The sequence below is a fragment of the Xenopus laevis genome, chromosome 1L (genome assembly GCF_017654675.1).
Source record: "Xenopus laevis strain J_2021 chromosome 1L, Xenopus_laevis_v10.1, whole genome shotgun sequence".
Taxonomy (NCBI): Eukaryota; Metazoa; Chordata; class Amphibia; order Anura; family Pipidae; genus Xenopus; species Xenopus laevis.
This window is the reverse complement of record NC_054371.1, coordinates 47,616,031-47,640,312: the sequence shown is the minus strand read 5'-3', so window position 1 is coordinate 47,640,312 and position 24,282 is coordinate 47,616,031. Positions and strand designations below refer to the sequence as shown.

The 24,282-nt window shown below is 40.8% G+C and overlaps 2 protein-coding genes across 3 annotated transcripts; one reads left to right on the top strand and one right to left on the bottom strand.

The window, feature by feature from the left end:
- Positions 1-12,607: 12,607 nt before the first annotated feature.
- LOC108698801 (serine/threonine-protein kinase N1) lies at positions 12,608-20,825 on the bottom strand. 2 transcript variants are annotated; one of them, XM_041589101.1, is made up of 8 exons: positions 20,697-20,825; positions 18,983-19,174; positions 18,510-18,685; positions 17,964-18,026; positions 17,499-17,575; positions 14,188-14,330; positions 13,212-13,292; positions 12,608-13,029 (listed from the first exon to the last, which is right to left on the bottom strand). In XM_041589101.1, the coding sequence occupies exons 3-8, from the start codon at positions 18,527-18,529 to the stop codon at positions 12,832-12,834; spliced, it is 582 nt and encodes a 193-aa protein (XP_041445035.1). In that variant the 5' UTR covers positions 18,530-18,685; positions 18,983-19,174; positions 20,697-20,825; the 3' UTR covers positions 12,608-12,831. The 2 variants fall into 2 exon arrangements, with proteins under 2 accessions (XP_041445035.1, XP_018086125.1); XM_018230636.2 differs by lacking the exon at positions 18,983-19,174 and having other exon boundaries at positions 20,697-20,815.
- Positions 20,763-24,003, top strand: ing2.L (inhibitor of growth family member 2 L homeolog). The gene is given in 2 exon segments (NM_001088704.1): positions 20,763-21,626; positions 23,199-24,003. Coding segments are annotated over 2 exon segments (1,026 nt in total). The 5' UTR covers positions 20,763-21,271; the 3' UTR covers positions 23,870-24,003.
- The last annotated feature ends 279 nt before the right edge of the window (positions 24,004-24,282 follow it).

Below are 24,282 nucleotides of genomic sequence, written 5' to 3'. Positions count from 1 at the left end.
TCCAGCTGTTTCAGAGTTTTTCTCTTTCTGCATCATTTGAAATCCTGGCAGGGAAGGAGGAACTAAACACTGATGTTACAAATTGTAACAACTTCTCCACGGCTTACAGACAGCATGCAGGAACTACATAACCCACAATGCATTGCACTGTGATGTTCTGTTCCTTATTAAAATCACTTGTGCAGGGAATTGTGGGGTTTGGAGGATACAGTCTAAGGACAGATGGCTGCTGAAACAAAGTAACAGTAGTCAGCCAGCTCAGCAACGTAGTCAGAAAGATCAGCAGAAGAGCAGGGGGCTAGGTTTGGGGAACTGTCAAAAACCATTAAAAATATTGCAAAGTTGCTTGAAATTATGTTTACTTTTCAAAAAGCTTATGTTTTTGTGGAATTCCCCTTTAAGATTTTAGTTGCATTGCTTTTCCAGTTTTAGCAAGTTATTGGATTAGTTCCATGCCAACACAGATACTCTCTCAGAATGTTACAAATAACATCATTAAAGGTTTTTGCATTTTGTGTAGTTCATGGCTTGCTGCAATGTTGTGTTTTTAAATTCAAAGGAACAAAAACAGTACAGGTACGGGACCTTTTATACAGAATGCTTGAGACCTTAGGTTTTCCGAATAATGGGTATTTCCGTAATTTGGATCTTCTTTTAAGTCTACTAAAAAATCCTGTAAACATCAAATAAACCCAATAGGCTGGTTTCGCTTCCAATAAGGATTAATTATATTTTAGTTTGGATCAAGTACAAGGTACTGTTTTATTATTACAGAGAAAAAAAAATATTTTTAAATATTTGAGTAAAATAGTCTATGGGAGATGGCTTTTCTGTAATTCGGAGCTTTCTGGATAACAGATTTCCGGATAACAGATCCTATACCGGTATGTCTAAAAATGTTTCCTCCCAAGTGTCGTCATGATCATCACATTCCTCGAAGATCTGATGCTGACTTGAGTGTTCTTGTGAATCTCCTGTCGGCTGCATTGCAGTGGTCGGCTTTATAACATGTATAGTCACAACTTGGGTTTTACAAAGTAAATGGATATGTTTTTTTAAATGATACAAAATGTTTAAGGGGTAATTCACCTTTATAGTAACCTTTTTATTTTTGCTATGTATTTTACTACTCAAGACAATCAGAAATATAAAGGTAAGTCACATTCTACTGTTCTTCCCTGTTGGACATTTATTTTCTTTTGATTTATATATGCCACTTTTTTTTAACCTTTGTTTGATGAATAGTTTGTGTTGAACATATTATTATTTTAATTTACAAAATAATTAAGTCATATTCTACTTACTGATTCATTCAAGCAGAGTCTAAATAAATCCACAGAGAAGCCTTATGTATAAACACACCCCACCCCTGCTGCAACCTTTTATAAAAGGAGCAGGTTTACAAAATTATACAGGAAGTAGAATACATATTTTGTAATTAAAATAATATGCAAAGAGTATGTTCAACACAAACTCTGTTCATCAAAGGTTAAAAAATGTTTCTAATATAGTTAGCAAAAATGTAAGGTATAAAGGCTGCAGTGACTGGATGTCTAACATAATAGCCAGAACACTACTTCCTGCTTTTCAGCTCTCTTGGTTTCCACAGATTGGTTTCCAGGCAGTAACCAATCAGTGACTTGAGGGGGGGGGCGGCACATGGGTCATATCTGTTGCTTTTGAATCTGAGCTGAATGCCGAGGATCAATTGCAAACTCACTGAACAGATATGTCCCATGTGGGCCCCCTTCGACTCGCTGATTAACTCAGTGTTAGGAGAGCTGAAAAGCAGGAAATAGTGTTTTGGCTATTATGTTAGACATCCGGGGGCCGATTCACTAACTTCGAGTGAAGGATTCGAAGGTAAAAAACTTCGAATTTCGAAGTTTTTTTTGAGCTACTTCGACCATCGAATGGGCTACTTCGACTACGATTTCGAATTGAAGGATTCGAAGTAAAAATCGTTCGACTATTCGACCATGCGATAGTCGAAGTACTGTCTCTTTAAAAAAAACTTCGACCCCCTAGTTCGCCATCCAAAAGCTACCGAAGTCAATGTTAGCCTATGGGGAAGGTCCCCATAGGCTTGGCTAACTTTTTTTGATCGAAGGATATTCCTTCGATCGTTGGATTAAAATCCTTCGAATCGTTCGATTCAAAGGATTTTATTGTTCGATCGAAGGAATAATCGTTCGATCGAACTATCTGGGCTAAATCCTTCGATATTCGAAGTCGAAGGATTTTAATTCCTAGTCGAATATCGAGGGTTAATTAACCCTCGATATTCGACCCTTAGTGAATCTTCCCCCCAGTCACTCCAGCCTTTATACATTGCATTTTTGGCTAACTTAACTAGATTAGAAACATTTTTATTTTGCACAGCCTATTTATCCAGTTTTTATTTTCACACTGAACTGTTCCTTTAAAAAGGTGGCATACTGCCCCTTTAATAACTGCAGATGGTTGTAGCTACTGTAGTGAAATACAGCGAATAAAAGTGAAATTTGTACTTACTGTAATTTCTCTTTCCTTTGGATCAAAGCACCAGGAGATTTATTCTGCTTCTTTAAAAGGATAGGACAGCCACATCTCTGAAACTCACTTTAACTCTCAACCAATATTATAATTAACAAGTAACCACATTGAATAAAAACATTATTAAGAGAAGGACATTTGTGCTGCTGCTTGGATCCAAAGAAAAGAGAAATTAAGGTACAAATGAATGTGCATCATGTGCGACAGCAGCTCCAAGAGATATAGAAAGTAATATTAAGGGGAAGGGATTTCTTTTGCCATAACATACTGTACTATCTGTTTGCTAAGCACTAGCTCTTGAGAAGCTCAGATGTATGTAAGCTGCTATATGTGGCTGCCTTACAAATTTGTTCTACAGCAACTTGTCTTCTTTTAGCTCACAAAGTGGCTTTTGCTCTGGTAGGATGAGCTTTGAAAAACTGGAGGCAAATGACCTGCTGCTTCATAGCTGAAGCACAACTGGCAATCTTAAAGGGGTGGTTAACTTTTAGTATGTTATATAATGGCTAATTCTAAGCAACTTTTTATATATTTTTTAAGTCATTTGCCTTCTTCCGACTCTTTCCAGCTTTGAAATGGGGGACACTGACCCATCTAAAAACAAATGCTCTGCAAGGCTACACATTTATTGTTTTTCTCATTAAAGTCAAGATAGGGGAATTGGGTAGAGGCTCTGGCCTAGCCACTCGCCAGTGAAATAGTCAAAAATAAATGGAAAGCCAATACCTTGTCTGCTACAAACGGGTGAATCCCAAACTTTATTCCATGGTGCTCACAACACTTCAATGTTCACATGTGAACATTGAAGTGTTGTGAGCACCATGGATGTGAACATTGAAGTGTTGTGAGCACCATGGAATAAAGTTTGGGATTCACCCGTTTGTAGCAGACAAGGTATTGGCTTTTCATTTATTTTTTACACACATTGTTTTTGCCAGTTTTTATTACTCTTCTTTCTATTCAGGCCCTCCTATTTATATTCCAGTCATTAATTCAAATTAACGTATGGTTGCTAGGGTAATTCAGAGCCTAGCAACCAGATTGCTGAAACTGCAAATGAGAGCGGCCGAATAAAAAGCTAAATAACTCAAATATCACAAATGATAAAAAATTAAAACCAATTGTAAATTGTCTCAGAATATCACTCTCTACATCAAGTTAACTCAAAGGTGATCTGTATTGCTTTAAAGACCTGCTATAAGCCGTACAATTGATTTAAATGGTCAGCCTTGATAGAGTTTTCGAATAATTTCTTAGTTTTTTTTTTATAATGCAGCCACCTGAACAAAACACCAGGTGGTAGTTACAACATATTGGCAATTTCTTAGTTGATAATTGATCAAGAAGCCAACATAGGGAAGAATATTCTGTTCATAAACTGGCCAGTTAGAAAAGTACACGTGTAACTACAATAAATGAAAGCTGTCTCTCATTCTCTAACTGATTTTCTCTCCAACTATTTCCAGTTGTGCACTGAGAGGAAATGCAGCTTGATTGTACTTTTCGACATTGTTCAGGGAGGGGGTTAGAATAACTAAAATACTGATGCATTCACCCCATAGGAGCTGAGCTTAGGACCCTCAATCTAGCTATAACTATTTTTCTTTACTTGACAAATTTCAGGGAGATCCGACAAAATCATCTTATTATTGTAAGCTTGGTGTGCCCCAAACAATCTTATATCTGGTGATCTTTCTTGATCAGGCAGGTTTAAAAAGTTTTTGTCTTTAAACAATGAAATTAGTCATTTGATGGGATGGACAGATTGCAATCACTTTACACATTGGAAACTGCAGGTGTGTAGGGCGGTGCTTTACAGACATTGCATGTACAACCATTCTTTGGTACGAACATTTAGATAAACATTTAAATAAATCACAGCAGTAAATACAGCAAAATAAAGTATTGCACATGTCAACATTTTCTCAGTATATATATATATATATATATCTAGAAGAATCTTGGAATAAAGCAGCATGCGCAGGTCTTACAGTGAAATAAAGTAATTTTATTATAGGCGCAACAATAAGCGGGACTAACGTTTCGGCTGAAACCACAGCCTTTGTCAAAGTGAACGGATAGTACAAACACCATCTTAAAAATACTTTGGGGCAGGAACCCAATGTAACAGATCGTGAGCAGTGTGACGGTTTACTGTGTACCTTAAAAAAGTCCCGCTACCAAATCTGTGTGAAACTAAAACATTTAAAACACACTTTATAAATATGTGTAATAAGTTTCCAGCACATTGTCAGAAGCTGGCACTTGTAACACAAAAGATACAAACGGAAAGTAAGATACAAAAGTAACCAGCAGAATGTTCACAAGCCTTTAAGAAGAGTGTAAAGCCACTTACCGTACAGAAAAAAATAAATTCAGCAGTCCATGTGGGTTGGCTGCTGTAGGACTGATGGATACGATCATTAAATACCACTCGGTACTGAAAATGTACCGACTATAGCCTCTTCGGGTATAATAAACAGAATTAACCACCCACGGACCAATATGCTCTGATAAACTTCAATCACTCTTTACTGCAAGTTGGAGTGATATCACCCCCCTCCCTCCCCCCCCCCCCCCCAACAGCCAAACAAAAGAACAATGGGAAGGTAACCAGATAACAGCTCCCTAACACAAGATAACAGCTGCCTGGTAGATTTAAGAACAACACTCAATAGTAAAAACCCATGTCCCACTGAGACGCATTCAGTTACATTGAGAAGGAAAAACAGCAGCCTGCCAGAAAGCATTTCTCTCCTAAAGTGCAGGCACAAGTCACATAACCAGGGGCAGTTGGGAAATTGACAAAATGTCTAGCCCCATGTCAGATTTCAAAATTAAATATAAAAAAATCTGTTTGCTCTTTTGAGAAATGGATTTCAGTGCAGAATTCTGCTGGAGCAGCACTATTAACTGATTCATTTTGATAAAAAAAAAATTCCCATGACAGTATCCCTTTAAGAAAGACCTTGAATTGGCAGGTACAGTTGTTCCAAAGAAAGCAACAAGTATCATACTTAACTGTATACGCTAACACAACCTCTTATTTCTAAGAGACTGACTGCTCAACTTAATGTTAATGTCCAGCATAGATGAGCACAGTAATAGCCAGTATAAAATGGCACTGACCTCTCCGACATTAAAGGGATACTGTCATGGGAAAACACGTTTTTTTCAAAATGGATCAATTAATAGTGCTGCTCCAGCAGAATTCTGCACTGAAATCCATTTCTCAAAAGAGCAAACAGATTTTTTTATATTGAATTTTGAAATCTGACATGGGGCTAGACATATTGTCAGTTTCCCAGCTGCCCCCAGTCATGTGACTAGTGCTCTGATAAACTTCAGTCACTCTTTACTGCTTTACTGCCCCTTTCCCCCCCCCCATTAGCCTAACGACAGAACAATGGGAAGGTAACCAGATAGCAGCTCCCTAATACAAGATAACAGCTCCCTGGTAGATCGATACTCAATAGTAAAAGCCAAGTCCCACTGAGACTGATTCGGTTACATTAAGTAGGAGAAATAGCCTGCCAGAAAGTAGTTCCATCCTAAAGTGCAGGCACAAGTCACATGACTGGGGGCAGCTGGGGAAACAGACAATATGTCTAGCCCCATGTCAGATTTCAAAATTAAATATTAAAGAAATATGTTTGATCTTTTGAGAATTGGATTTCAGTGCAGAATTCTGCTGGAGCAGCACTATTAACTGATGTGTTTTGAAAAAAAACATGTTTTCCCATGACAGTATCCCTTTAAATGTAACATCCAGTATTAAATCGCAAAGTAATATGCAGCAGAAAAAATAATAGCACAGCAAGTCGTAGCATGTAATTGTAAACCTTATGGACCCACGATCAGGCGTCTTGTTTTTTTCACAGGCAATATTGGGGATGCATTGTAAATTGTATGACAGAGCAGCATTTACAGGCCACACATAGTATCACACACTAAGTTCCTCACCATTCTCTAAGCTAAACTGTATTAATTTAGGAAAACCATGCCAATGCCTGGGCCAACTGATCAATCCTGGTGACCGTTAATCCCAGCACTCCAAGCATGTTTCTAAGATAGCAGCCAGACTTCTATAGTGCAAGCCGCACAAGGTAGACCCACCGGCAAAAAGTTGGACAGCACTGATGTAAGAAATAGATGCCATTATAAATAGTTGATGTAACTTTATAAGTAGCTCAAATAAATAGGATCATTAATGAATCAGTCAATTAATTTATGGTCTGTCTAATTTACCTAATGTTTTATTTAACTTATTGGTGATCATTGGAGTTAGTTTAAACCCTATACAACTCCCTGCATAATTTTTTTATGTAAACTGATGAGATTTTTGACCGTGCTACTCAGATTTTGATTCACGGTCTGCTGTCTTAGATTTTCTGGAAACTGTGGTTGAATTTAATAATTATGTTATGTTACTTTTAGCTACAGGTCTGGCTTAAAGGAGGTCTGAAGGATATCGCTGCCCTTTAAAGGGGATGTAAAGGCAAAAAAATAAAATTCCATTTTTACTTTTTTTTAGTAAGGACATGTAACCCCCCCACACACAAAAATGTAATCAGTGAACAGCCTCTTTGAAGTCTTTAGATACCAACCACTCTGGCTGTTAAAAGGTTAACAGTAAGGCTGCAGCATCCCCTTAATCACTTAGAAATACTTCTACTCCTCTAACCCACTCGGCCCCTTTCCTCAGGGATTTACTATGGCTGTTGGCTCATGAGCATGCTCAGTTCTTCTCAGCTCAGATTACTAAACACACCCTCCAGTCTCACAGCCAATAGAGATAGCATTGCTGGTTCCCATAGAAACTCTAGCTGACTGATCCTATTTTTTCTCCTAACCAACTCTCCTAAGCTCAGCTTAACCATTACAGTGCTCAACCCCAGCAGAACTTTTAATGAAAGTATGTTGTGCCTGTGTAAACTTGCATTCTGCATTGCATGAACTTTATAGCATCCATGTCCTAATGTTAATGATGATGTGTCAGAGGGAAAATGGGCACCTGGTGAAGGCGGGAAAATGTGATGGCGCTGGCAAATGGAGGGGGTATTTGCAGTACAAATGATTTGGCTTGGGTGGGGAAGATATGCCCAACTTATATACATGTAATAATAAAAACAAATAGGTGGCACTCCGGATAACAATTAATAAAGAAAATTTATTCCAACAGGAGATGGATTCACATGGCCGTACGCGTTTCGGGAAAGAAATCCCTTAATCTTAGGCTTACAGGTCAAACTGTGTAATTTCCTTAAATAGACAACACAACAGCGACATCTGCTGCTTAACATCCAAATCACAGTTTAAAATACATCCAAACAGGTGTGATATATTTACATGGTAGGAAAATGTAGGCTTTACATGTCCTTTAATGAAAAAGAAACCTATCTCCAATATCCTTTAATTAAAAAATTGTACAATTTTTAAGAAACTTGACAGTATGCAGTGAAATTCCCCCTTCGTTTTACTTGCTCTGACTGCTACGCAAAGGAAACTTCAGATGGTCCCTAGCTGCTCTGAAGGGAAACAATGATACTTTCAAACAGCAGGGGGGGGGAGATGCCCACCTTACTTCCCAGAACTCAAGCAGCTTTGTTTGTTTCCCTGTAAAGCAGCTGGCAACTGTGTAGAGCAGGAACCTTTTGGCTTCCCTGGACCACATTGGAAGAAGAAAAATTTTCTGGGGCCACACTCGAAATACACACAGACACTAACGCTAGCTTTTGATTTATTATATTGTAAAAGAAAAGAGTATCATAAACCTAGTGAGATGGAAGTAGTTGCAATTCTAGGAAGCTGCACACACCATGTAAAATTTAAACCACACAGGCACACAATTAGCGACCGCATACATACGCTCTCTGTGCGTGACATTGCAACATGACGTTTCCTGGATGGGCGGAAGTACACCCCTGGTGTAGAGATTTGCATCTGCATACCCAGTGCAGTCTGTATATTTTGATTATTAATCAGTTTTGCTTTATCGGCTTCTGGCAGATATTATTTGACTTGTACTGTTATGACGATCACTAAGCTTAAACTCCCAACTGAAGCTCAGACCACACTGAGCATGTGCAGTCTTGGTCTTGCAAAGATGTTTAACAGAGTTACAAGATAATGAGCCCCTTGGGCCAACATTGAAAGCATAAATCATTTGTTTAATTAGGCTTCTGGTGCATTATGTTCATGTTTAGTATTAATAATACAGCATTTCTAGCATTATTCTATTGTAGACTTTAGTTCCCCTTTACAGGGATAATGTTCAAAAAAATTTTCAAAATGAATCAGTTAATAGTGCTGCTTCAGCAGAATTCTGCACTGAAATCCATTTCTCAAAAGAGCAAACCGAATTTTTTATATTACATTTTGAAATCTGACATGGGGCTAGACATTTTGTCAATTTTCCAGCTGCCCCTGGTCATGTGACTTGTGCCTGCACTTTAGGAGAGAAATGCTTTCTGGCAGGCTGCTGTTTTTCCTTCTCAATGTAACTGAATGTGCCTCAGTGGGACATGGGTTTTTACTATTGAGTGTTGTTCTTATATCTACCAGGCAGCTGTTATCTTGTGTTAGAGAGCTGCTATCTGGTTACCTTCCCATGTTCTTTAGTTTGGCTGCTGGGGGGGGGGGGGGGAGGGAGGGGGTGATATCACTCCAACTTGCAGTACAGCAGTAAAGAGTGATTGAAGTTTGCCAAAGCACAAGTTACATGACCAGGGGCAGCTGGGAAACTGACAATATGTCTAGCCCCATGTCAGATTTCAACATTGAATATAAAAAAATCTGTTTGCTCTTTTGAGAAATGGGTTTCAGTGCAGAATTCTGCTGGAGCAGCACTATTAATTGATTCATTTTGAAAATAATCCATGACAGTATCCCTTTAAGAATGAAATGCAAAATACTTCAACGTCTACTTGTTTTGTCTGTAAATTATAAATATGCTGGGATTTCATATGGGGCAGTCAAAACTGTAGGCCTTTGGCTGAACCTATCATTGTCGAAGAAATTATGGAAGCCAAGAAATTCTCGTAACTTTAACCCATTAAACCCCTCTAAAGCAGGCCACATTGAATCCTGTACAGTGTACACAAATCATTGACCCATGGTGCAAAATACAAAGTTCCTCCCCATCCCATTCACTGCCTAAACACAGATATAAACTGTATATCTCCTAATCTCACTATTTAATGTCCCTGATTTTCTTTAGAATAGTATGCTAAAATAAAGTTTAGCAGACTGTTATAACAAAACAAGACGTTGCTGAGAAAATACCCCAGTTTTACTTTATTCCCTGAAGAAGATCACACAGACAACCACCACAGCTATCGCACAAGGGAAAACAAACAAGTCGCCAAAGCGACTTCCGGTGCCAAGCCGGAACGCTAGTCTCACGTGTAATAAGCCACGCCCGTAAGAGGCGGAATTAGTTACGTAACTAAATAGATGCGTCCCATCATGCAAAGCGATGCCTATAAAGTATAGTTAAGCGATTTGCACGGCTGATAATTAACCGCGCTAGTTACTTATTTAACAACACCAATAAGATTTAATTCTGGCAATGCAGAAGGGCTTTGACTGTACTGTCAGACTCCAACTCACTCCAAGTGTAAAATGTCAAGCACTTCGGAGGAATATATTAGAAGGAAGGGGGATGGGTTCATTGTAGGCATTCTGAAGACCTGAAGTCTAGGCAACGTACGGGAGACGTAGTTCTTCAATCACATGACGCCTAGGGGAAAGTCCCCGGATCTCGGGTAGAAAGTGCCGTGCGCTACTATGGCGTGCAATAATCCCGCCCTGCTGTCCATATCAACCCGCCAAGAAGCTCCCAGAGCCGAGCGGCTTGGATTAGGGCGGGATCTCTCATCAGTCACCATAGTAACTCAGGTAGCGCGGCAACGTCCACGCTAACTAAACGGGGCTCATTCTCAGAATGCTCTTTTGAAAAGTCCTCCTAATGTATTTTGTCTTGTAGGACTCTTATAAATAACGTTAAGAACTCATTCCAATGGGACATTCATTTATTTTTTCTTAAATTATGCCTTGAAAGTTTTCTTACTACAGAATTCCTGGAAAGATTTTAGCAGCCTGCCCTGCATCATGGTCAAAAATCAAAATGGTTCCTGATCATATTAAGAGGGAAGATAGGCTAGCATATAGTGATAGGCACTGTGCCTAGGGTTGCCACCTGGCCAGAATTTTACCGACCTGGCCCATAAAAATGATGGTTGGTCCCAATGTTATTAATAGGGAAAAAAGATAAATATATACATATTAGTGTGTGTGACAAGTCAGTAGGGAACCTCAGTTACGGTTGCCACCCGGCCGGTATTTTACCATCCTAGCCAGTAAAACACCTGCCAGGGCCGGGCCGGTATTACAAATTTACAATGTAGCTGCGGTTAATTTGTAATACCCTTTACAAAAGCCCTTGTCCTCCAGTAAAAACTTACATTTCCTTTGGCTTCTGCGATGTGGCTCCGCCCCTTTTTATGTCGCTGCCCGTCGGCCCGCCCGTTTTGTGTCACGGCCCACCCCTTTATTACCCGCCCCCACCACTGGCCAGTATTTTTTTATTTTTGAAAAGGTGGCAACCCTAACCTCAGTAGCAGAAAAGCTCACTCTATTTGGGGTGTGGACAGTGGCGTAACTAGTTGTTACTGGGCCCCTTAGCAAATTCAATTTAGGGCCCCAAAATATTTATAAATTGGCCTATTTTACCAAGATATATTAAAATTGCTAATTAATTAGGGTCTCACTGGGACCGCAGGGTCTGCTTCCTCTATAGTTACTCCCCTGGGTGTGGAAGGAAAGGGGGTCCTTGTCAGAGCTCTGAAGAACAAAACTGCTGTTCTCAGGGCATGGAAAGCCACAAAGAGTTCTTCTCAGGACTCTGAAGTAACTGCCACATAGGTGGGTATTCCCCTCAGCAGCTCAGAGATAAAACCATGTGAAATATTATGTGAAGTTGCTCCTGGCTGGCAGGCTGTGTGTATCGCTGTGTCCTACAAATAAACCCCCCAACCTCTCCTCTGTGTGTGATTGTGGCTCAGGGAAGGGCCCAGGGAGGGGTCTCACAGCCCAGTCTGTCCTGACCCCAGTCATAGTGTATGTGCTCTCCCCTGTAGCCCAGACACAGGACTCCTGTAGCACCACAAGGAGGAATAGGAGAGGGGCTCAATATAAATAATAAAAAGTAGTGATAAAATGTGTTTTTTAGACAGGGTCAGTGACCCCCACTTGAAAGCTGGTAAGAGTCAGAAGAAGAAGGCCAATAAAGAAAACTATAAAAGAAATATAATGAAGGCAAATTGGAAAGTTGCTTAGAATTGGCCATTCTATAACATACTAAAAGTTAATTTTAAGGTGAACCACCCCTTTAATAAAGTGGATCTGTCACCCATACACAAAAATTTGTATAATAAAAGTAATTTTGAAATTAAACATGAACTCCAATTTCTACTTTTTTATTAAAGCATTCATAGCTGTAGTAAGCTCATTTAAAAATCTCAGCTATCAATCAAATATTGTCTGCCCCTAACAATTACTTTCACTTTCCATTCAGCACTTACTAAATTTCACTGCTCTCTCCACATTCCCCCGTTCTCTTCACCATTTAATTGTGTAGCCAGGGCATGGGGATGGACATCGGGTCCCCCATTCTGGTGCACAAACAAGATTCTGGGATGATGCAAGGCTTGACTTCATAACAGTGTCCACAAAATGGCTCCTGCCTGCTTGCTATAATTATGAATTCCCAGACTGAAGGAAACACGATTCCCGGACACTTGTACCCCCTGTCCCCCCCGATGGCTGCACTGGCAAAACGTGTCACTTCACTCACTTGGGGAGTATATATTTAACTTATATGTGGGCTGGGAGTGTGTTTTAGCTACCATTGGGGGGTTAGGATTACCATATAAACAAGTAAAGAAAGCATGCTATTGGTCAGGAGTCACACTCTTGGCCCACAGAATGGTGAAAACATTTTTTGCGAGAAACGCCATGGCGTAAAGATAAGGAACATCGTGCAAACAAATAATACTCATTTAAACAAATGTATTTTAAATTGGACGTGAGACGTCCATTTTTATTTGGTATTTGTAGATTGGTCTTCACTCCTTTCAATGAATTAGCCAGGTGCAAGTAAAAGTCCCTTGATGTTCTTCATAGGTTGTCCATCCTTAACTGGAATAATTCATGAACATCACTCTGGCTCTGTTTTTTCTATCCATCTCTTAGATCCATCTTCCTTTTATGCCATTTTCCTTAGGTATACTTTTTTCAGGTTTCCGTTTCTGAAGATTCTGAACATACTGGATAATCTAATTCCTTTAAGGCCATTTTGGTTTCATTTAACAGCTGTAATGTCAATTCTGGTGGTTCCAATGCAAATCCTTCAGTGCAGATCTCTGGAACTTTTATTTTAGGAACAAAGGGAGGCTGGACTTCTTTTTTCTGTAAAGCTTCCCAGTCTAATCCCTAGAAAAGAGGAGAAAGAAAACGGCAATTACAGGCAATTCTCTGCCTGTAAAATAAATCCAGATGGGCCAGAGTAAAACTGTATAGAGGATGTGAGTAATATCAAATAAAAGGCCTAAACAGAGGGACTTGCATCAATTGCTTCAAACATGGAGGCTAATCAAGATGCCTAAACAACTTACCACAAAGAAATCACTTTTCTTTACATCCTCAGCACCATTTATGTCAGACCCAAGGCGACGATATGGGGTTTTGGTCAATAGCTGCAAAAAAGAAATAACATACAAATTAAATCTAATTACACAATACACAGACAGCATTGTTTTAGCAACAAGTTAAGATTATAAATAGGTTCCAATCTAAAGGGATTTGTAACCTATGGAACTGGGGACTTCACCACCACAGTGAATCGTTTATGAGTTGGACCTTTGCTATAGGCTGGACATTCAGAAATAGTAACTGTACATATATTTTATTTAATGGAAGAATAAAATGCTAAACAGAAACAGGTATGGCATCTGTTATCCAGAAATCTTAAATTACGGGAAGGCCATCTCCCATAGACTCCATTTTAATCAAATAATTAATTAATTTTTTTAAATGATTTTCTTTTTTCTCTGTAATAATATAAAAGTACAAGTATGGGGTCTGTTATCCGGAAACCTGTTATCCAGAAAGTTTTAAATTATTTAAAGGCCGTCCCATAGACTCCATTTTATCCCAATAATCCAAATTTTTAAATATGATTTCCTTTTTCTATGCAATAATAAAACAGTAGCTTGTACTTGATCCCACCTAAGATATAATTAATCCTTATTGGTGGCAAAACAATCCCATTGGGTTTATTTTATCTTTAAATGATCGTTAGGCTGATTTAAGTATATAGATGCAATTTACACTAATCTGGAAAACCCTGGTCCCGAGCATTCTGGACAACAGGTCCCATGCCTGTACAAACATTTCCACGGCACAGACCTGATTCCCAACAACACTAGGGTTTTCTAGGGAATTAACTTGCAACAATAGCAAGGTGCTTTAATTTATGGGCCTGTGTTTCTAGGATTAAGTCCATAACCCCAATAATAAGAAGACGTTTAAAAAAACGACTTGGGCTAAATCTATGGGCAAGCATCATGGAATCTATTGAAGTGCACTTACCTGACTGAGGCGCATTAAATAAATGCACACTCCCAATCCCCACCAGTCCACTGATCTTGTGTAGGGATACTGTGTAAACATTTCCGGGGCCATATACGGCAAAGTTCCACATTGAGTTTGGCTTCTGTCTGTAAAACTCATTCCTGAAGCAGAAAGTAAAAAGTCAGTCAAGTTGGAGCATTTCTACATTTATTTTCCTTTATTTATAGAGTGTGAACATAGATGATCATTTTTATTGGTCTCTGCCCCTGAGTCACAGGCATGATACACAAACTAGTTTCAAATAAGTTACAATGAACTTGCATGTAAGGGGTACATTTCAACTGAGGGTCGAAACTGGGGGAAGTTAAGGAAACAGGGGTATAACTATAGAGGAAGCAGACCCTGTAGCTGCAGGGGGGCCCAGGAGGTATAGGGGCCCCATGAGGCTCTAATTCATATACAATTTCAATAAATATTGGTAAAATAGATCAACCTCTAGATATTTTTGAGGCCTTAAAAATAATTTGCTGTGGGGCTCAGTAATATCTAGTTACACCACTGGGAGGAAACCAACACAGATAAAGTAGTTATGTGCGAGTCGGGTTTTTCCCGATCCGCTGCCCCCTTCCCTTCCACCACCCGAGTCCGACTTCAGGCTTCCCTTCATAGTCCCACCCACACCGGCAATAACATCACAAACAGGGTAGGGCGACCAGACATGCAGCTATAAAGCTGGAAGCCGCAAAGGGGGGTGAGAGGTTGGCCTGAACTCAATCCCTACCTGTGGGACCCGCGGGTATCGGGCCGGGTCACACATCACTAAGACACAGGGAAAATGTACAAATTCCAGTAGCAGTTCTACCTCTGCCCTTCATGCCGCCTTAAAATTAGGGATGTCGCGGACTGTTCGCCGGCGAACTTGTTCGCGTGAACATCGACCGTTCGCGGCCGCCGAATGTTCGCGAACGTAACGCAACGTTCGCCAATTTGGGTTCGCCTTAGCTGGCGCTTTTTTTTGCCATTTCTCCCCCAGACCAGCAGATACATGGCAGCCAATCAGGAAGCTCTCCCTCCTGGACCACCCCCACACCCCCTGGACCTCTCCCCTTCCATATATAAACTGAAGCCCTGCAGCGTTTTTTCATTCTGCCTGTGTGTGCTTGGAAGAGCTAGTGTAGGGAGAGAGCTGTTAGTGATTTGAGGGACAGTTGATAGTAAGTTTGCTGGCTAGTAATCTACTTGATACTGCTCTGTATTGTAGGGACAGAAGTCTGCAGGGATTTGAGGGACATTTTAGGTTAGGTAGCTTTGCTGCTGGCTAGTAATCTACCTTCTACTGCAGTGCTCTGTATGTAGCTGCTGTGGGCAGCTGTCTGTCCTGCTGCTGATCTCTCATCTGCATCTGTTCTTCAAACCACTGCCACCTAGCTGTGTGAGCTTTTTCACATTCTGTCTAAATATCAATAATAATACCGTCTCCAGAAACACCATCTGAGTGACGTAGTGTGATTTCTGCCCTTTACAGCACAAAACGCAGCGCTGTGTCAACAATGGATTTTTTAGAAACATATTTGCCCTTGATCCCCCTCTGGCATGCCACTGTCCAGGTCGTTGCACCCTTTAAACAACTTTAAAATCATTTTTCTGGCCAGAAATGTCTTTTCTAGCTTTTAAAATTCGCCTTCCCATTGAAGTCTATGGGGTTCGCAACGTTCGCGAACCGTTCGCATTTTTGTCCGGACATTCGCGAACATGTCCGCGAACATTTTTTCCAACGTTCGCTACATCCCTACTTAAAATGACTCTATTAACTGGACACATTAATTAGTTTTCCAATTAATCATGTGTTTTTTTCTTACAAGTGACATATCCATAGAAGTACCATCGCCACGCCCTTTATTGTCTTGAAATAAAATGAGAGTGTGATTGGAAAGTTGTGTTTGTGTGCAGGGCCGCCATTAGAAATCACGGGGCCCCGTACAACAAAATTTTTGGGGCCCCCTGGGCCCCGCCCACACTGACGACCAAGCTCCGCCCCATATCCCGCCCACATCGCAGTTAAAAGACCACACAGACATCAGCGCTAAAAAAGTAACCCCCCCCCCCACACAAGTTGTAAAAAGCTATTGATGGTCAGGGCCCCCTTATAAAAAAAATTGGGGCCCCAAAAAAAAAAATTAAAATTTTTTTTTTTTTAAAAACATTGGTGGCAGGGGCCCCCTGTTAAAAAAAACTTGGGGCCCCAACAAAAAAAATGTAAAAAAAACTAAAAAATAAACAAACATTGGTGGCAGGGGCCCCCTTCTAAGTTAAAAACAAATTGGGGCCCCAAAAAAAAATTTGAAAAAAAATTAATTTTTTTTGAAAAAAAAACAAAACATTGGCGGCAGGGGCCCCCTTATAAGTTAAAAACAAATTGGGGCCCCAAAAAAAAAATTTGGAGAAAAAAATTTTTTTTTTAAAAAAAAAAAAATGGTGGCAGGGGCCCCCTTACAAGTTAAAAACAAATTGGGGCCCCAAAAAAAATTTTAAAAAAAAATACTTTTTTTTTGAAAAAAAAAAAAAAAAACTGGTGGCAGGGGCCCCCTTACAAGTTAAAAAAATTTGGGGCCACCAAAAAGAAAATTAATTTTTTTTTTAAAAAAAAAAAACAATGGTGGCAAGGGGCCCCTTACGAGTTAAAAAAAAAATTGGGGCCCCAAAAACAAAAGTTTTAAAAAAAAGATTGGTGGCAGGGGCCTATAGAATATTAAAATAATACATTGGTGGCCAGGGGATTAAAAAAAAAAAAACACAAACTGGTGTTCAGTAGAATTGAACTCATGGCTTCAGTACTTCAACTTCGCCTCCTTTCGTGACTTCGGGTCTTTTCACCGCTTCAGGACTTCGGCTTCGGCTGTTTTCGTGACTTCGGGTCTTTGCGCTGCTTCAGGACTTCGGCTTCGGCTGTTTTCGTGACTTCGGGTCTTTTCGGCGCTTCGTGACTTCGGGACTTCGGCTTTTTCCGTGACTTCGGGTCTTTTCGTCGCATCGGCTTCGGCTTTTCGGCACTTCCGCATTCGGCACTGAAGAGGCAAGACGTACGGCTCGGGCGCTCGTAAGGGGGGCCCGGATCTTCAAAAAAATGCAGCGCTGCCGGGCCCCCCTTCATGCCCGGGCCCGGTACGCTTGTCCCCCCTGTCCCCCCCTGATGGCGGCCCTGTTTGTGTGTCAATGGCAGATACATCACTTGGTGTTGTGTCCATTTGCTCATCCATTTGGTTTGAACAAATTTAATAAATCCCCCTATCTAGAGTTTAGTGCTATGGAATTATAACTAGAAATCTTACCTTCTTTGCTAATGCCAAAGTCAGTAATTTTGGCGTATCCATCTCTATCCAGTAATACATTTTCTAGTTTTAAATCCCTGCAAGGAAAACAAATGAACATTTTAAAATAAAACTAAATAAAAACATTTCTATTAAGTAGAAAGAAGCTAAATAAGGCAGAAATGTCAAAGACTTTGGGGATGCGGCTGTGTAATTAGGATCAGACTGGACCTGTGGGGCAATGGGGTAAAAAACCCAGTGGACAAACCCAGACCCACTACTTGTGTCACTCCCTGGTCTCCTCTACTGACCCCTATGCCATCATGATTAGACATAAAAGAGCTCAGGGACCAGGGGAGGAGGTTGTGACTGGGGCAGGGGACTGGGAGAGGGGGGTTGTGGCTGGGGCTGGGGGGTTGTGTGGGATGCCCTGGTTGATCCCAGACCCTCAGTCCAAAACTGTGTGTAACGTTCAGTAGTACTTACCTATGGGTGATGTTCCGATCATGCAAAAACTGCAGCCCAAGTACAATACAGGCGGAATAAAATCTGTAAAGATAAAAAAACACAAATATATTAGAGTAATTCATTTATAAGTGCAACAAATGGCAGTTATTCCTAATATTCAGCAGGTCATTGTCTGTGTCACCTTCCTACGGAGCACCTAGATTGGGATATTAATGGTAGGGAAATCTTTCTTAAATCCTCTAGAGCACAGCCATTCTCTTTCTTCCCACTGAAATGAATGGATTGCTGGGTTTTATCTAGATATTCTTATAAAAATGTTGGTAACAGTTTTCCTTGGGCCATGAATGATCAAAGCATTTTCCTGTCGACTGATCTTATTATGGAATTAATTCCCAGGGAAATACTGGAAGTACAAAAAGTTCATGCTTGTCTAGTGGGAAAGAAGCAATCTCCCATACACTGTCTATGGATATCTCAATGACAATGGTGCTATTTAGGTGCAATGGTGAGAATAACATAAGGATAAAACCTGCCACCTTCCCTAAAACTCCCAGTGGTGCTTACCTAGTTCTCTCCTGTGACATTCCGTTTCTGACCAAATGGGATGCCAAGTCTCCCCATCTACAAACTCCATAGCCAGGCAGATATAATGTTCCATAGAGAAAGAGGCGAATAATCTAGTAAGGAAGTGGCAATTTTCCTTCTTTGCCAATAGCAGGATGCGTTGCTCTCGGAGAACACTGGCAAAGAAATAACAACGTCAGTTTCAATACAGGAGAATCATATACAGGACTAGTTCTACAACTGAGACTGGGGCAGAGCCTTTAATTGGGAGACCCGTTTTTAAAGTAACCCCCCCCCAATATATAATTTATTAACTCAAAGTAATAGGTTTGTGGTTTTTAGTTCCATAGCTGTATAAAAGGACCAGTAACATCAAAAACATTTTTTTAAAAATTCGTTAGTACACAACGAAAAAAAACACCAACACAAATTAAACTTTAAAAAAGCAAAGTCTTTATTAAGAAATAACTTACAGAAACTCTGCTTCCTGTCTTGTACAGAAACGGCAAAAGGGCGACCATCCATTGAGAGGCACTTGATTTCTCCTCCCTGGCTCTCTGCTGCTGGATCTTTTAGCTGCCACATTCTGTGCTTTCTGTAGTACAGCAGCACTTCCAGCATGAACTTTCTGCAGATCTGCGGTGCCTTGCCTTGCCTTACTGGTCCTTTAAGCACATACAGTACATTACTGCATTGGAACCTATCTTATATCCTCCTCAATCTTGAAGTTCCACTAGGTATTATTATAATGCTCAGGACAGCATCTCAGTAATCTAGGTATAGTACCTGAGAAATGTTATAATTCGCCATATTAGTTGAAACATTTCTCAGAAGCATCTGTGGAATAGTAGCAACTATTGTATCAATTCTAACAACTGCCTTTAATGACAGTAAATTAAAAAATCTATTTAAAAAATAAACCAGTTGAAAAAAAGTCTTCATTTCTTTATTTCTAGTGAACTATCTGAAACCAACTGAACTGAAAAAGATTTGGAAGGTGAACAACCCCTTTAAGCACTTACAGTACAACTGCACCTAGATACACTGTTTACATTCTAATTTCCAGTGCTTGCTGTTAATCTGGCTACTGTTCCTGCAGTTGCTGGTTCCTCCAATACTGAGCTTGCATTATACCAACTCTCTTGTTCTCTTGAAATGCGTTAAGGTGGGGAAAGTTTTGCAGAAAATCTTGACCAGAGGATCTTGGTAGGTGATGTGGCAGGGCCACCAATGGAAATGAACGTCCCTGAACTCTTCATGTGAATAACACTGGCACACAAGCAGGAATCACTAATATGATGTAGCTTTGAAACAGGCACTGTGTGATTGAACTGTTTCCTATGAAAAAAAGCCTGTTTGATGCATCCTGAATAAGCAAAAGTGAAACTATACCACATAGTCACCAATTCTTTTCAGCAAACTCATTTCAGGACTCTACCTCTGTTTAACTGTGTCTGCAGAATTATTTCATATTACCATATACTGTATCATTTATTTGGACACAGAATGCAACTGAACTTTTTAGGACCTGTCCTCATATCCAGGAGGAGCAGGAGAATGTCTACTAATGACACTAAACTCATTAATGTAACTAAGCTTTGTATTTATTTTTAAGCAGCGTGATCCAATATATAAGTTTAACTTGATTATGTTGTTCTATTTGCTTGGAAAGTCAGATTACCAGGCTACAAAGTGGGTACAGGCTCACCAGCCTATCATAGAAGAGATGAACTATTCAGCAGTGCAAACATTTCACTTTTTTTTTTCTTTAATATTAAAGATGCAACATGAATCTTCCCAAACAGAATTATATATTACTAGTGTAAATTCACAATACATTACATTGTAATTGGTACAGCTTTTTAATGATAGGGTAAAATATAACTGGAGGATTGTATTTACTATTTAGGAGCATGTGCAAGATTTGGTGCCTAGAAGGTATGAAGCATATCAGGCTAAATTAGTCTGCAGTCTGCAATCCACATTTCTCACTTTTGCACATTAAAAAATGTCTTTTAGAAATATGTAGCTGTGCAAGGATTTCCTTAATGATTGGATGCATCCTGAATAATCAAAAAAGATAATACAATAACAAATCATTATTATTTTCAACAACCTAATAAGCATCAGTTGTTCCTCATGCCTTTAGATTGTAACATGTTGAAAGGAGGGGCCTGTAATATGTACCTTTTCATCCTGACTCCTGTATATTGATTTATTGTAAGATCAACTTCTTCGACTACTTCTTAAATGATGATGAAATGATGATAAACAATTACACTTTCATTTGCATTTCCAGCTTCTAGAAATGAAAGCTAAGGCAGGACAAGTAGAGTAGGGATATATAATGTACAGGAAAGGTCATTGTTTTGGCCCCAAACAGTGACAACTACATCACCACAGGATTTCGCATCCACTTTTTCAACAGCCTCCATAAACACACGGGTTTGATAGTCACAGCCAGGCCAGGAAGTGACAACTCTCCCTCCCCACACGATGTGCAACCGAAGAACTATGTGTACGAATCGCACCAGGAATCGGCAGCCAATTATCAAATACATACATACAAAAAGGGCGTGGTTTTCCCCTTACAGCCCAGCTGCTCCCCGCCCTATTTTCCTTTCAACGTCCAATCAGCGTCAGGCTGGGGGAAATGCGGGAAAATCCAAATACCATTAAATGGGGGTCAAAATAAGTGGTACAGACGTATATGGCGCAGTGGCGCGCATGCGCAGTTGTCGGCCGCTGGATTCCAAATTGGAATGCGGCCTGAGCGACAGAGCCATAGTAGAGTTAGCACGTTACTACCGGGGCAGGAACCTCCTGTGTTAGCTCCGCCCCCTCGAAAACTCATCAGCAACGCGAGTGGGGGGAGCTTAGAGTCTGAGCCCGTGTTTCGTATCGGTATTGCTCGGTCATACGGCTCCGCTGAATGTTTATCCGCGGGGACTATGTTAGGGCAACAGCAGCACTTGCACTACTCCCCAGGGAGCTCGGCGGCGGAGGACAGCCAACTGGTGAGCTATGTGGAGGAGTACCTGGAGTGCGTGGAGTCGTTGCCGTTGGAAATCCAGAGGAGCGTCACTCTGTTGCGGGAGATCGATAGCCAGTACCGGGGTGAGTTGTCTGTCAGTGTTGTGGGGGAGGGGCAATACCGTCGGTGTAGCTATAGGGCATCCACACTTCCCATCGCCCCTCCGTGAGGACGATCCATCTGTGCTCGTACATCAGACTGGCGCAGCGAGGGTTACTGCTTACTCGCGGTTATTTGCCCCCCAAAGTCTACTCTCAGGGTTCCCCACACGTGGCGGGTGTCCCCCCCTTCTGTAGCGATCTCACTCACGAGTGCACCTCACTGAACTCAACCCTACACGGAGTTCGGGGCTTATGGGAGCTGTAGTTGAGCAACAGTTGTGCATCGGTTTGTCGTGTAGATTATATGCAAACACTTCTACCCAGTCACACAGGGAGAGCGTCCCATTTACTTGCTAACACGCGGCCCTCCACATATTGAACAATTACAAATGAACAGGGAGGTTTACGTGGGATGCTGGGAGTTGTAGTTGTTTTTACTTGCCGGAGGCCATTAGCCTGCCCTGTGGGGTGTATAGATGCTACTGTTACAGGCGAGCTGGGAGTTTTGCGCTGTAATGTGTGGGGTTGGGGCTTATAGTGGCGCTGTCAATGATCACTGGGGGCAGGGCGGTGGCGTCATATCCGGGGCGGATACCCCTGGCAAAGAAGGAAATCTGAAAGAAGTGCTGCTAAGGGGAGGGGTTTCTGTGCATAGATAGGTTTATAAGGCACATACGGGCTAGAGACTTCACTCTGTATTATTTGCTATACTTCTCATGCAAAGGGTTATTGGGAGTTCTAGCTGCGCAAGTTTGTCTGTCTATTGCACTAAGAAGTGACCCAACATTGAAATGGGCGGTGGCGGCGAAGCATAGGACAGGGAGGTTATAATGCGAGTGGCTAGTGGGCGGAACAAGGAGGAGGTGGGGTTGATGCTAGTCACGTGGGAGGCGACACGGTGGGAGAAGGGGGGGCTTGGCTAGATGGGAGGGGCGAGGCGCTATGGGCAGTGACTTAGACAGAAGGGTGGCACGCAGACTGGATAGAAAAAGAGGAGGAGGAGCTACTGGTGTCGGCTTGAAGTGAGGCTTAGTGGGGAGGGGAGGGGAAGCTAAAGTGGTTGGGGGTTGTGTTAAGGGACGCTAAATACAAGGAGTACGTTTATATATTCCTTCTTGACATTTACCTGAATTCTAAAATCCTTGTACTTCTACTTTCTCCCATATATTCATAATGATCGTCTGTAAGTGGCTTGTATCACCGTTGTACGGCTTGGGGGCCATTCTCAGACCCTGCGCAACTGTTGCCCCTGACAACCAGTCTATTTACCAAAGGCCTGTATTTACCAGCACATTATCATCTTTAACAATTCAGCCAGAATGGAAATGCTTCTAGTTACTTCCTGATTATTTTGCTTCATCTGATAACAAGCTGCCTACACTGCCACAACTGAGATAGGGGGATGATTTGGTGCAATAGTCTGCAAACGACTAAATCTGATCCCGTTGCTCAGCCTGTCAAGAGTACAGACCTAGCCTGCATTGGGTAATGCACATTTGCAGCTTAGCCTTTAATATAACTAAATAGTATGTTTTTTTTTTTTATTGTTTACAGAAGCTCTGAAAGAAGTCGATGATGTTTTTGAAAAACATTCAAACGAAAGTGACGCTAATCACAAAAAGCGACTGCTGCAGCAGCTTCAGAGGGCCCTCATTATGACCCAGGAGCTTGGCGATGATAAAATACAGCTAGTTACACAAGTGTTTGAGTTCATAGAGAACAGGACAAAGCAAATGGAATCTCTTTGCAAGGGCTTCTTTGATCAAGAAGAGAGTGACAAGTCTATGGAAAAATCTAAAGTTGAGTCAAATGCATCTGAAAGGTCTACACGTAGGCCTCGCAGACAGCGCAATAGTGAGAGCCACGACTTGTGTCACATGGTCAATGGGATGGATGACCTTGAAGAGCAGCCCCCGAAAGAGAAGAAATCAAAATCGTCCAAAAAGAAAAAACGCTCCAAAGCCAAGCAAGAGAGGGAGGTGTCCCCTATACCTTTTGCAATTGACCCCAATGAGCCAACGTACTGTCTGTGCAATCAGGTGTCTTTTGGTGAGATGATTGGATGTGATAATGACGAGTGCACCATAGAGTGGTTCCATTTCTCTTGCGTTGGACTTACCTACAAACCAAAGGGCAAATGGTATTGTCCTGACTGCAGAGGAGACAATGAAAAGACTATGAACAAAAACACGGATAAAACAAAAAAAGACAGACGGTCGAGGTAGTTTGGGGAAGTCTTGTGTATTATTATTATTATTATTTTTTGCTCCTTTTTGTTTTCTTATAAAGAAACTGTTTTAGATACAATGTGATATTTTAATAGTACTGAAATATTAAAACCTTTCTGTTTGTGACTTTATTGATTTCGGAGAAATTTCCTTACTTTAAACTGTGGCAAATAAACAATGGTCCAACACGAGCAGCATTACAGACAGAATACATGTATTATGCAGCAGTTTATGGTGTAGGAATTAGTGCCATTTTTATCCACTCAGGCTATTTAATGCATTTCCCACACAGTATGCAGGCATCTTCCATACCCTGACATGTTATTTCTCTGCTCAATTAATACAATTTATATATATATATATATAACACACACACACACCGCCTGGGTGCAGTCCCCAAAACTAGAAAT

What these genes read in the sequence shown, in the direction of transcription:
- LOC108698801 (XM_041589101.1), bottom strand. Translation starts at nt 18,529, where the DNA reads ATGTCACAGGAGAGAACTAG. An exon ending in ATGTCACAGGAGAGAACTAG is followed by an intron (nt 18,027 to 18,509) that starts GTAAGCACCACT and finishes TTATCTTTACAG; the next exon opens with ATTTTATTCCGCCTGTATTG. An exon ending in ATTTAATGCGCCTCAGTCAG is followed by an intron (nt 13,293 to 14,187) that starts GTAAGTGCACTT and finishes TCTTTTTTGCAG; the next exon opens with CTATTGACCAAAACCCCATA.